The sequence below is a fragment of the Heterodontus francisci genome, chromosome 1 (assembly GCF_036365525.1).
Source record: "Heterodontus francisci isolate sHetFra1 chromosome 1, sHetFra1.hap1, whole genome shotgun sequence".
NCBI lineage: Eukaryota > Metazoa > Chordata > Chondrichthyes > Heterodontiformes > Heterodontidae > Heterodontus > Heterodontus francisci.
The window spans coordinates 46,562,226-46,575,908 of NC_090371.1; the positions used below are offsets into that span (position 1 = coordinate 46,562,226).

General features: G+C 41.8%; 1 protein-coding gene across 6 annotated transcripts in view; it reads right to left on the bottom strand.

The window, feature by feature from the left end:
- hdhd2 (haloacid dehalogenase-like hydrolase domain containing 2) overlaps positions 1–13,683 on the bottom strand; it is a 49,114-nt gene that overhangs the window by 32,182 nt on the left and 3,249 nt on the right. The window contains exons 2-6 of one of the 6 annotated variants that reach the window (XM_068030183.1): positions 12,807–12,884; positions 10,275–10,501; positions 8,731–8,851; positions 7,830–8,038; positions 2,425–2,509 (exon numbers count right to left, since the gene is read on the bottom strand). In XM_068030183.1, coding sequence (XP_067886284.1) covers positions 2,425–2,509; positions 7,830–8,038; positions 8,731–8,831 — 395 coding nt within the window. In that variant the 5' untranslated portion in view covers positions 8,832–8,851; positions 10,275–10,501; positions 12,807–12,884. Of the gene's footprint in view, positions 1–2,424; positions 2,510–7,829; positions 8,039–8,730; positions 8,852–9,247; positions 9,327–10,023; positions 10,170–10,274; positions 10,502–12,414; positions 12,546–12,806; positions 12,885–13,683 lie in introns of those variants that run through there. The other 5 variants (XM_068030193.1, XM_068030165.1, XM_068030212.1 and 2 more) reach the window with 5 other exon arrangements.

The window sequence follows — 13,683 nt, forward strand, 5'->3', positions numbered from 1 at the left end:
TGTCCAACAGTCAGAAAGCACAGGACACTTCATGGCTTACAGTAGAAACAGCACAAGGTGTAAGCCACAGGGCTGGGTGAGGCAATTAGTCCAAGGGCAGCAATAAATTTGAAGGTAAAGAATAGGAGACAATGAATGATGGGGTTTAAGAATGAAAGAAAAATGAAACAAAGAGAAAGTGCGTGAGCAAAAAAAACAGGTAAAAGGAGAAGATAAATGCAAAAACAGAGAAGGACAGAAAAACAAAGAGAGAGTGTTATGATGAGAGATACTTAATTTTGGCTTATTTTACTGAGACTGTCAAGGCAGTAGAGCAGCACTCCAACAGAAGCCCTGGTGACAATGAGGAATGAGAGAGAAAGATCCTGTTGGGGATAGTTGGAGAAAGAAAAACCCTGCATGCCCAGCAAGGTAACTAGCATACTTGTCAAACAGCTTCCAAAAGGTACAAGTTCCATGACATGAAAGGAGCTTAATGCACAGACACTTAGGTCTCATTTTATACTGGATAGATACCTTTTTAAAAACAAAAGAAGCAGAAGCCCTCTCCCCTTACACATGAAGGCTTAACATATTATGTAGCATGTGTGATAAGCATAATGCCTCGTGTGGAACCAAGCTGTGCAGATCAGGAAGGTCCCAGGTTTGACTGTTGGTCTGTGCTGAGTTTGCTAATCTCAGCCAGGGTGGCAGCAAGACACTACAATTAGCTTGTGTCCCAAAGAAGGATAGCAAAAAAATCCTGCTGGAATATTCAGGCTTGTGGATGTCAAGTAAGGACATGATTGTGCTGGACTGTGATATCCTCCGTGATTGACACTCTTGTGTCTATGCTCACACATGATTGGCAGTCGGATGAGGAACTAGTGAGGCATCTTCAACCCTGGAACTACAGCCTTCAGCAGAGCAGGAAGAGTGGAAGATAGATAAGTGAAAAACAAATTTAAAAGATTCTGAACGTAGAAAGCATAATTCAAGAAGTACATGCTTAACTTTCTCCTCCATGGAATCCTAACACAAAAGAGGAACAACCAAAGTTTAATCCAGGCAAAGATTTCTGTGTACTATGCATGGCAAAAATCATTAAGAATTGGTTTATGAATTGGGCGGCACAGTGGCGCAGTGGTTAGCACCGCAGCCTCACAGCTCCAGGGACCCGGGTTCGATTCCGGGTACTGCCTGTGTGGAGTTTGCAAGTTCTCCCTGTGTCTGCGTGGGTTTTCTCCGGGTGCTCCGGTTTCCTCCCACAAGCCAAAAGACTTGCAGGTTGATAGGTAAATTGGCCATTATAAATTGTCACTAGTATAGGTAGGTGGTAGGGAAATATAGGGACAGGTGGGGATGTTTGGTAGGAATATGGGATTAGTATAGGATTAGTATAAATGGGTGGTTGATGTTCGGCACAGACTCGGTGGGCCGAAGGGCCTGTTTCAGTGCTGTATCTCTAATCTAATCTAAAAATTCAATGCACGAGAGGGGAAATCCTCTCATATTCTTTCGATTGCAAACTAATCACAAACTACAAACTGGAGAGAAACTGAAGCAGTTCCTGCCACAAAATTTCATAAAACTGTACTAAATGTTGTCTCTAGTTTTAACTCTCAACCCGCTGGGTAAAACTGGATTTCCATAGACCTCATCTCAGTGTGACAAATGTGGAAGCTAGATTGGTCTCTGCAGTTTGCAAGGGTCATAAGTGTAATCAGTTTGGATAGTCTCAGCCCAACTCTTAATAGGATTTTGTCCATAATACAAAAGTGCTCCTAGTTCAACACTGAACTGGCAATCTGACTGACAGATCACATGATGGCTGGTGCAGGAAGAGTGTCATTGTGTAGGCGCCCAACTCTGTTTCAAAATGTTGTTAGTGCACATCTGACCATGCCATACCCGCTCTGGGAAATGTCTAATGTAGACAATGAATCTCGTTCTTCATCTTGAGCAGCACTAAATTAATCTTAACAAAAAAAAAGGAAAAGTTATTAAGTTCAATGCTTGATCACAATTTATTCCAATGGCTTTAGCTTTAAAGGGGCAGGGATGGATAGAGGAACAATCCTTCAGTACATAATTCGCATCCACCTATTTTAAAAATAGATGAGGCATCTCCTGCCATTTGAGTTAATTATTTTCCTTGCATGAAGACTGCTATTTTCTGTGTTTATACCTGGAGTCCCTCTAATGATCTATTTTAAGATGTGGCCCATCTAACTCCAGATCAGTGGCCCATTTAACTTCAGATCAGTTACAGAAAGTGCCTCCCTTTCCTTCTGAAGACAATGACGCTTGCTGGTCTATGGTTCCATGGGCTCCAACAGTCTCACAGTAACCTCATATTCTTCATTTGTAAGCCTAAACAGCAAGTGTCACCAAGCTATTTTCTTTTCCTTTAACAAAACAATATTATTTTATGTTCACTCTTACCTGAATGCCTTGTTCATTGTGGCGTAATTAAACTGTTGAGGAGCTAATCCAACAACCACAGCATTAGGATCACTTGTTTCTATTCCTGAAAAAGAAACTGATTCCATTTAGCCTTTAGGAGTCTATAGAAGTTTCTGCTACAGAAAGGCACAATTTTTAATTTAATTTTGTTGCTTAAAAATAAGTTCGTAATTTTATTTAAAGATGCTTCCTATATTTTCAACCAGATTCTCTTTCCCCAAAACTTCTATTCACATGTAATTATATGACCTTCTGCCCGTTTGTCCCTTGTGTTCTGTCCTAGGACAGATCCAAACTAAGTTGCACACAAGTTTCTTGAAACAATTACTAGGGACATGTATCTGAGGTGGTTTCCTGTTGCCATCCTCATGGATTTCTTTCTTTGGATTACTTGCTCTTCGGTTGACAGCAACCCAGGCTACAGAACTTCGCCTCCATCCACACCCATCGCATGCAAATATCCCTGCTAGACATCAGCCAGCATTCAGAACTGGCATCACTGGAGCTGTCTGGAGTGGGGTCCAAACCTGACCCTTCTGACTCAGAGGTGGGAATAATATGACTGAGCCAGTCTGCCCCGATGCATGTATCTTGTTGGATGGCAACACAGTTGTCACGCCAATGTGCTTTGTTCAATGATAATTTTTTTTAATCCACTGACTAAAAATATATAAATTCAGATCACCAAAAACATTTTTTTTAAAAAGGGAGAAAAAAAAGATGACTTTGCTAGCAGCTGGAGATGACAACCAAATTTGCAACACTGTATCCTACCTTGCAAGTGAGGAGGGAGACAAAATATCTGCTCATTTCCCAGCTAGAGAAAGAGAGAGGCAAATCTGCAGGGAAATGACAGATGTGCAAGAATTAGAGTGGTGACATTGGAGGAATTTAATTTCCAAAATATCGATTGGGATAGCATTAGAGCAAAGGTAAGGAGGGGGAGGAATTTCTGAAATATGTTCAGGAGAACTTCCTCGACCCGTATGTTCCATGCCCAACTAGGAAGGAGGCATTGGCTCCACAAATATCCCCATCCTCAACAATAGGGGAGCCCAGCACATCAGTGCAAAAGACCAGGCTGAAGTATTTGCATCCATCTTCAGCCAAAAGTGCTGAGTGGATGATCCATGTTGGCCTCCTGAGGTCCCCTGCATCACAGATGCCAGTCTTTAGGCAATCAGATTCACTGCACATGGTATCAAGAAACAGCTGAAGGCACTGGATAGTGCAATGGCTATGGGCCCCAACAACATTCCAGCAAAAATACTGAAGACTTGTGTTCCAGAACTAGCCAAGCCCCTATCCAAGCTGTTCCAGTACAGCTACAACATTGGCATCTTCCTGGCAATGTGGAAAATTGCCCATGTATGTCCTGTCCATAAAAAGCAGGACAAATCCAACCCAGCCAATTACCACCCCATCAGTCTACTCTCGATCATCAGCAAAGTGATAGAAGGGGTCGTCAACAGTGCTATCAAGGGGCACTTGTGCAGCAATAACTTGCTCACTGACACTCTGTTTGGATTCCGCCAGGGCCACTCAGCTCCTGACCGCATTACAGCCTTGGTCCAAACATGGACAAAAGAGCTGAACTCCAGAGGTGCGGTAATAGTGACTGCCCTTGACATCAAGGCAGTGTTTGACCAAGTATGGCATCAAGGAGCCCGAGCAAATCTGGAGTCAATGGGAATCGGGGGAAAACTCTCCACTGGTTGGAGTCATACCTAGCAGAAAGGAAGATGGTTGTGGTTGTGGAGGTCAATCACTTCAGTCCCAGGACATCACTGCCGGAGTTCCTCAGGGTAGGGTCCGAGGCCCAAACCATCTTCAGCTGCTTCATCAATTATCTTCCCTCCATCATAAGGTCAGAAGTGAGGATGTTCGCTGATGATTACACAATGTTCAGCACCATTCCCAACTCCTCAGATCCTGAAGTAGCCCATGTCCATATGCAGCAAGGCCTGCACAACATCCAGGCTTCGGCAAGTAACATTCATGCCACACAACTCTCAGGCAATGGCCATCTCAAACAAGCGAGAATTAAACCATCTCCCCTTGTTGTTCAATGGCATTACCATTGCTGAATTGTTACGACCGAGGCGGGAGGAGTGCACTGTTTATTCTAGTTCCACTTCTCCATGGGTCACAACATATATTTAAACTTGTTCCCAATTACCGATACAGTCAATCATATACTCTATTTTTCCCAGAATAAAAATACACCAACCAGGTTTCCTTAATAAACAACAAAATTATCAGTTTATTTTAAAACAAGTCTTAACCAGTAATGAAGCAAAGGGATTTTTGTTTTTAGAGCTCTATTACAGACAAAAGAACTTGGGCTGAATACTTACTCATTCTTGAAGAAACAGCAGATGGGATATATAGTGTTCCAAAACTGGCATACAGTCAAGCCTCTGAGTACACGTTGACGGGTCACAGGGGTCTTTTAGAACAGTTCTTTACAGGCGGCGTTGAGAATTAATTTAGCAGGCTTTTCTTCAAAGACAGGAGACGAGATAAGTTGACAGAGTGGATTTCTCAGGGTCTTTTAGAGGTGTGCTAGAAAGTTGAGCTGGGTTGTGGTCTCTTCTCTCCTTGGAAGTTCTCTTCTCTCCCTTTTTATACAGTTCAACCCCAATTCAAAACAATTCAAAAGCGAAACCGACAACAGGAGATCAACCTTTTGACCTCCATCAATCTTGACCTGTCACTTCTTCGTCAACAATTTCTCCAGGTTTCCAAAGTTCTCTGTTGCTTATTGAGCTGGAAGTCAGGTGGTTTCTGGAATGGCATGTTGTTGTTATAGAGTCAGAGTTGTACAGCACAGAAACAGGGCCTTTGGCCCATCATGTCTGTGCCGGCCATCAAGCACCTAACTATTTTAATCCCATTTTCCAGCATTTAGTCTGTAGCCTTGTATGCTATGGCATTTCAAGTGCTCAACTAAATACTTCTTAAATGTTGTGAGGGTTACTGCCTCTACCACTTCTTCAGGTAGTGCCTTCCAGATTCCAAACACCCTCCAACTGAAATATTTTTCCCTCAAATCCCCTCTAAACCTCCTGCTCTTGACCTTAAATCTATGCCCCCTGGTTATTGACCCATCCGCTAAGGGAAAAAGTTTCTTCCTATCGTTGGTGAAAGTCAGGTTGTTTCTTGGAAAGGCTTGTTTTCCTCACAAGACCTCTTAGTGCCCCTTTTAAAAAACATTTCCAGGGACTGTTTTTCAAAGTCAAGTGGCTGTGACGGAAACCACACCAGCCAAATGGAAACATATTAATTTCGTACTGATGAACCCTTTTTACTGGACATTGAACACAACTAGTTTAAAAAGGGCCACAGAGATGAACAGCTAAAACATGGTTGCACAATTGCATTCTGAGAGACAGTTGCATAGAAAAACAATGGGAGTGCTCGTTGATTCAATTAGCAAGATGGGTTTTGTCAATAGTGTTGATCAAAAGACATTGAGAGCCACTGACTTTGTAAGAGACAAACCTCCACCCCCTCCCCCACTGACCGTAACTGGAGAACTTTTGAAATCAACAATTGTCGCATTATAGTCACCGCATTATAGGAAGGATGTGGAAGCTTTGGAAAGGGTGCAGAGGAGATTTACTAGGATGTTGCCTGGTATGGAGGGAAGGTCTTACGAGGAAAGGCTGAGGGACTTGAGGTTGTTTTCGTTGGAGAGAAGGAGGAGGAGAGGTGACTTAATAGAGACATATAAGATAATCAGAGGGTTAGATAGGGTGGATAGTGAGAGTCTTTTTCCTCGGATGGTGATGGCAAACACGAGGGGACATAGCTTTAAGTTGAGGGGAGATAGATATAGGACAGATGTTAGAGGTAGTTTCTTTACTCAGAGAGTAGTAGGAGCGTGGAACGCCCTGCCTGCAACAGTAGTAGACTCGCCAACTTTAAGGGCATTTAAGTGGTCATTGGATAGACATATGGATGAAAATGGAATAGTGTAGGTCAGATGGTTTCACGGGTCGGCGCAACATCGAGGGCCGAAGGGCCTGTACTGCGCTGTAATGTTCTAAATGATGCTGTTTCAAACAAAGAGTTGGTCGCATGATTAACCTGGCTAACCTGAGGACTTTTTGAATTGTGCTACACAGAAAGAGCAGACTGCAATTGAACTTCAAGTCTCTCTCTCTCAAGCAAAGTCCCAGGGACCCACAGAAGCAGCTTAAGCCTCAAGACAGAGGATCTCTTCAGCCTTCTGGTACCAGCGAAACAAGTTTGAAAGTGTGCACTGGGCCCCATCGAGAACTGCAGGACTTAACTCCAATGAAGGACTTTACATCCAAACTAAAGACAGTAACTGAATTCCATTTGCTACTCTAATCCTCCTTCCCCACTTTACTCTTTCTCCCCCTCTGTATCTATTTGTGTGTGTTTAACTCGTATGCATGTTAGCATGGTTGCGTCGCATATTCTTAGTAATTTTAACTGAGTTAGAGTGTTAAGGCTAATAAACTTACATCTTTCTTATTTAAACCTAAGAAAACCTGACTGGTTGGTTCATTTACAATTAGAGTGCAGTGAGCAAGGACTCACCGAGGTGAAGCTAAAAACACTGCATTTTAAAAGTTAAAACCTTTTAAGGCCAAACCAGGAAAGGGGCCAGAGGGGAGCCTATGATCCCTTCCTCACCCAGTCATAAAATGGCCTTTACATTACCCCCTTTGAAAACCCCAAAGTTTAACATTTCTTCAATCTTTCAAAAATGAATCCTCAAAAAATATATTTAACAAAACAGAGGCACTTTTGTAACACAGTATAAAGCTTTCTCTTTCTTAGATGCCATGTACACTTGAGCATAGAAAGAAGTTGCATTTATATAGCACCAATCACATCCTCAGGATGTCCCAAATTGCTTCACAACCAATGAATTTTAAAAGCATTGCCATTGCTGTTATGTAGGCAAATATGGCAGTCAATTTGTGCACAGCAAACTTCCACGATCAGCAATGAGATAAATGGCCAGTTAATCTGTTTCTGGGACAAATGGTGCTCAGGACACCTGAATAGCTCCCCTGCTCTACTTTGAATAGTACCATAAGATCTTTTCCATCTACCTGAGCAGGCAAAAAGGGCTTTGGTTTAGTCTAATCAGAAAGATAGTCCTTCAGACAATATAGAACTCCATCAGTACTGCACTGAAGATTCAGCCTAGCTTATGATTAGATTATGATTATGATTAGAGATACAGCACTGAAATATATGCTGAAATTCTGGAGTGAAGTTTAAACCCACAAACCTCTGGCTCACAGAATAGCAATTTGGATTCAAATCCTGATTCCAGAGTCAAAAGAACAATGTCTTACCCATTAAACCACCCTGTCCAAAACACTTCAGAGTCAGCTTACCTTCAAAGTCTTCGAGTGCGCCATCATCTACCAGTAGTAATGGTCTGAACTGCTTCTGCTCAACAAGATTCCTGGCTGCAGTCAGAGAAGTGAAGATCTCATCCTCATGGATGTCAAAGTCGAGTTTCTGCAGTCGTTCAAATAGTGTTCGTTTACACTCTTTGGTGGTGTTAGTCACAAACTTCACAGCTACAGAAGCACTGCGCAACCTAAGCAAAATATTACATAAAGCGACGTTAGCTTCTTTTTCAGCTAGTTGCTCAAATGCGCTTATTTAATAAACTAAAACATTGGTAATAGGACTGAATACAAGACTGATAGAGTGTGTGTGTATATAAAAAGTGGAAGTTGTTAATTACAAGCTAAAATCAGTGTTAACCCCAAATCTGAAGAATCACCCCACTTTACTCCTAACTGATAAGATTAGTTTGGTTTCTGAAAAAGTTAAGATTTTTTTTTAAACAAAGAAATCATTTATGAGAACTGGGCATAGAAATTTGTTGATGCTACGCATGCTTTACAAGCGTGAAACAGGTGCCTAGAACCAATTTGGCAGGCGAATGCATATTCCGTGCTGGAAGAGTGTTGCCCGCCATAGTGATAAAGGCTTCAGTATAGGTGCCCAGATTCCAGGCCAAAACAGGCATTAAGCCCCTTAATTTCATACGCAATGGGCCCAATGCCTGTCTTAGGCACCCCCCACCCCTCCTTCCAAAATGGGGCTTGAGCCTGCTGAGTCTACGATAACCACGCCTACATGCAGCCTAACAGGCAGTCCTTAAATGGGCCAACACCAAAATGGAATCAAAAAATTGGAGCAGGAGGAGTGGTGCTAACACCATAGCTAATAGAAAAAAAATTTTAAAATAGAATTTACATGGATCAATAAATTAGGACTTACTTTTGCAGTGCTTCCTGGGCACCAGATATGGCTGTATCTTCTATATGCAGCGTTCCACTGAGATCTATTAGGACAGCCTTCAATGCTCGTCGAGTTGCCATTCTTGACTGAGAAATGGAATCTGTTAACATGAGAGGAAGAGGAGAAAAGAATTTCAGACGTGGGTAGGGATATAGGACAACTGATCAGGTTCTGGTGTGGGGTAAAGATGCACTCAGACTGGTACAACCCATTTTTATTTGTTCTTGGGATGTGAGAGATGCTGACATGGCTGCATTTATTACCCATCCCTGTCTTGAAAAAGGTGGTGGTGGGCCTTCTCCTTGAATCATTGCAGTCTTTGTTGTGATGTTACTCCCACAATTGTGTTAGGAACAGAATGCCAGGATTTTGACCCAGTTATGAAGGAATACACTGATTCTCAAATCCACACCTATGTTTTTGCCGGTCCACAAGAAGAATAGCACAGAGCAAAACCGCACCAACAGCCAAATAAGATACATTTTTAGTCACTTACCAGGTGTAGCTCACTTAACGTGTTGTTGACTTCAAAATCTGTATAATTATCTCCTCTTCTGATTTGATTTTTCTGTTATGTTCAAACAGTACCATGTCTATTTGTTCATTTATTTTTTCTTTTGTAAGTCATTTTCATCCATTGAGTCACATATTCAAACCCATTGCCTTTGGCTGGGGGTGAGAGGGGGAGGAGTGTGTGGGGGGGCGGGTGTGAAGGGAGGATAAGCAGCCAATCTGGTAAAATAAGCAATGTTCACTTTATTTTCCCCCAATAATACACCATAAGTCCAATTTAGAAGAGCACCCTCTGCATCAGTGACATTTACGTTATCCCATTTCTCGCACCGATGGTTTTTGTGGCTTAGCCTGGAATCGAACCGTGAAACCAGATATGAAAGGGCAGTGTACTACCCACTCTATTTCCCAGTCCCTTGTGAGAAGATGTAGGGTATATTCAAAGTGTAACATTGTAGGACTGGTAAGATTACACAGAGATACTCAATGTAGCAATATTTACATTGTGGAATTTCCAATATTAAAGACAGTTTCAGTGTTAACCAATCACAACAGCACATTTCAGGAGATAGAACATACAACATTGGTTCCAGGATGAAAACGTTAATGGGTGAAGCCAAAGTCTTTTTAAGCAATACTATTGCTCCACATTAAGCTGTTAAATTCAGGTGGAATCTGAGGATTATTTCATCTCTGTAGAGAAATAGTATTGATTGCAATCAGACCCAGGCAATGATATGCCAGAGGATACACATGTACCTGAAACATTTACGCACACAAAGAAATGCTCGCTCAATAGCTCAATGGATATATGCACCATGTAGTGCAGTACTGAACCATAGGAATCACAAATGGCCTCAGCTGAACCCTTAGTCAGTGCTGTGTTTTCCAATCCCAGCTGGGGCTGTGGTGGCGATGCTACCATTATCCTCACTGTTCCTAGGTTAGGGAGAGGGGGAAAAAGCAAAATCACCCAGAGGTAGCGTAAACAGCAAAAGCAGAATCATTACCTGCATCTACTGTCTGAGAAAATGGGAGCAGTGTTTATGTTCTGAAGTTGTTGTAATCAATGTTGAGGCCAGAAGGCTGTAAAGTACCTCATCAAAAGATGAGGCACTGTTCCACGTGCTTGTACTGATTTTCACTGGAACAGTGTAGGAGGCTGAGGTCAGAGCAGGAGTGAGATGGAGCAACAAAAACTGAAAATGCTGAAAATACTCAGCAGGTCAGGCAGCATCTGTGGAGAGAGGAAGAAGAGTTAACATTTCAGGTCAATGACCTTTCGTCAGACGCATTAAACCAAGGCCCCAAAGACCTGTGCGTGTGCACTATTCAAAGAGGAGCAAGGCAATTCACACAATGTCGTGCTCAACATTTATCGCCTGTTCAGATGAAAGGTCATTGGCCTGAAAGGTTAACTCTGCTTTCCTCTCCACAGATGTTGCCTAACCTGCTGAGTATTTCCAGCATTTTCTGTTTTTGTTATGGATTTCCAGCATCTGCAGTATTTTGTTTTTGTGTGAGATTGTAAGATAGTTCACTGCTTGGTGTAATGTCTTAAAATGCATAAGCTTAATTAGAAGTGATTATGATAAGTAATAATGCTTTAAAATATTGTTAAAGTAACTAGAATATGTGTAAGCTCAGTTAAACATGCTAGGAGGTTGAGAAGCACGCCTGATGCTGAGCCAAGGTTGTTAAAAAAAAACTGGCAGCGAGAAACAAACCTCGAGTTGAATATGAGAAGAATGTAGCGGTATGTTTGAAACTAACAGATAATGAAAAACGGAACATTAATTAAGTTACAAATAAAACGGAAGGTTGAAAACTTCTAAGATCTGTTATCACTAGAGTAAAAGACATTGTTGTAACTCATGTAACAACCGTTTGAATGAAGTTTCTAGATAAGGACTAACTAAGTTGCAAGAAAAAGGAACAAAGCATAAACTTAAAGTTTTAAAAAATGATGATTAAACAGAATGAGTGAGATAAACCAGGCAATCATCGGTTTCCACGTAGGCTCAAAGGAGAAAAAGGATATAAAAGAACAGCTATTGAACATGAGAAGCAGCATGAAAAATCCAGAGGAAGAAAGAAGAGAATCTGCAATCAACAGAACACAGCAAGAGAAAGACAGACCGCGCCACAGTCACTTGGAGGGCTACCGCCGAGGTTCTGAGGAACAGACTGTGACTATTGTCTTTGTTAAGAATTACTTCTTTGCACTGAATGTAAACTACTTAATAAATCCGCGACACTTATAACCAACATATACCTGTACCCGTCGTGGTTTGTTGCAGTCACGGACAAGTCACCCTTGTTGGATTAAATTGTTGCCTAACCTGCTGAGTATTTCCTGCATTTTCTATTTTTGTTAGATTTCCAGCATCTGCAGAATTTTGCTTTTGTGTGAGATGGAGTAACCCCGGCTTGGATGTAGAAATGATTTTGCCGCCTCTCGCAGTCTCCCATCATTTCCAGTGAACTAACAAGAACTGCCCCCCATCCCCCAAAACTAGTGGAATCTCAGGCAAGGACAGACTAGGCTTTAATTTCCCTACCCCCACAATGGTAAAGCCATTTAGGGGAGGTAACAGAGGGCTGCTGTCAGCAGTTTAATCACACCCTAACAAACTAAATTCACATCATCTTCAGGGACAGAGAGAACTTTTATAAATTTTAACTAAGGAAAAGTACCCCCAACCTGCGATGCGAAATGAGCACAAATGAGTTTCTCAAGTGTCCAGAATACACTGCAATTTGCTGCCAGCTATTGGTGATAGGAGGTGACATTCCCGAATCAGATAAGACATTTATGACTATGACGACAGGTACATTGTGAATTGTATTGCCAGTTACAGGAAAGAACAGAAATAATGCAGACATGCAGCCGCTGACTCAGTCAGGGCATTGATGAAACCGCAATGTCAGTACTTGTAGTGAACAATGTCAGTTGCACCATCCCCATTACCAGTTTGGCTCAGTTGAGAGTACAGTCCCAAAAACTTAAACAGCCCGTGTTTAAAATCAGGCAAATAGTGCAACCTCTTCTACCATTACTATTGCTGTCAATTACAAAGTTGGATGCTTACAGCATGTTAAGTGTGCATTATTCCAAGTAGAAACAGATGTTCAGTTAGTAGCTCATACCTCATATACCTGTTCTGCTTCATAACCTCTAAGAGAGTGGGGTTACAGTATGCACTGGCTGCAGTAACAAACGTGTTTAGTGAGTAGTTCACATCTCTTGAGGTGCAGTAACTTTGTAAACTTAATCCAATCTAAATGGAAATTTGCAAGAACAGTGGAATCTTTAAGCAAACAAAAATGTTGACCATAATTAAATTCCCATAAATCATCTCATGTATAGTGGACAATCACGTTAGTACAACATGCCTGCTATATCCAGTGGGGACTGTATTGGTCCAAGTCAAGGCTACGTGTACTAAAGCATACAAACCAGTCTGTCACTTCAGTGCAGTACTGAGGGAACGCTACACATTCAGGGGCCACCCAACAAATGAGATAAAGAAAGTACTTACGTTTATATAGTGCCTTTCACAACGTAAGGACGTCCCAAAGTACTTTTCAGCCAATTAAGTACTCTTGAAGTGTAGTCACTGTTGTAGGAAGCACAGAAGCTAATTATGTGCACAGTTAAACTTAAGCTCTTTCTGCCTGTTCTGGTGACCATTAAAAGTCCCATGACACTATTTGAGGAGCATTTCTCCCTGTCTGCTGACTAATTTTGGTCTGTCAGCCATCGCCACCGCAAATAGATCAACTGGTCATTCCCGTTACGGTCGTAAACTGACTGACGTGTTCACCAACATTACAGTCGCTGCATTTCAAAGTAACTCTAGTGCTTTGAGAATTGTGATGAGGCACATTCTAAATGCAAGTTCTTCCTTTTCACAAATCAAATTGGCAGTGAAATAAATAAAGATATTCATCTGGCCTTGTGAGAGACAATGCCTGATAGCGCAGTAAATCACTAAGGCTGAAAAGAGTTGGCGAGAAGCCAAGGCAAATCAGGAGACTCCAAGATTAGGCTTAAAGCGTGCAAATGGCATGAGAAGGAAATACTGGAGAGGTTAGAAAGTTCAATGCATCCTGAAAAAAGATTAAATTGGAGTGAGAGATGGTCCAATAAGTCTTGATTTCAACACAGTGAAGGCTCAAAGGTTTAGTACCGTCTATTTCCAGTGTAGGAGAAACAAGTGGCAAAAGTTTGCTGCAGAACTAGCCATATTGGTTTTGAGAAAGTTGAAAAGCTTGGAGAATTTAAGAGATGAGAAAGGAATTACCTATTAAATAACAGGGTTTTTTGTACCATGTCCATGAGTGCAGGAGATCTGAAAGAAGAGCCTCCCCAGATGTGGAAGCAGTAATTAAGGTCAGTTTGGTGTCAGACACATG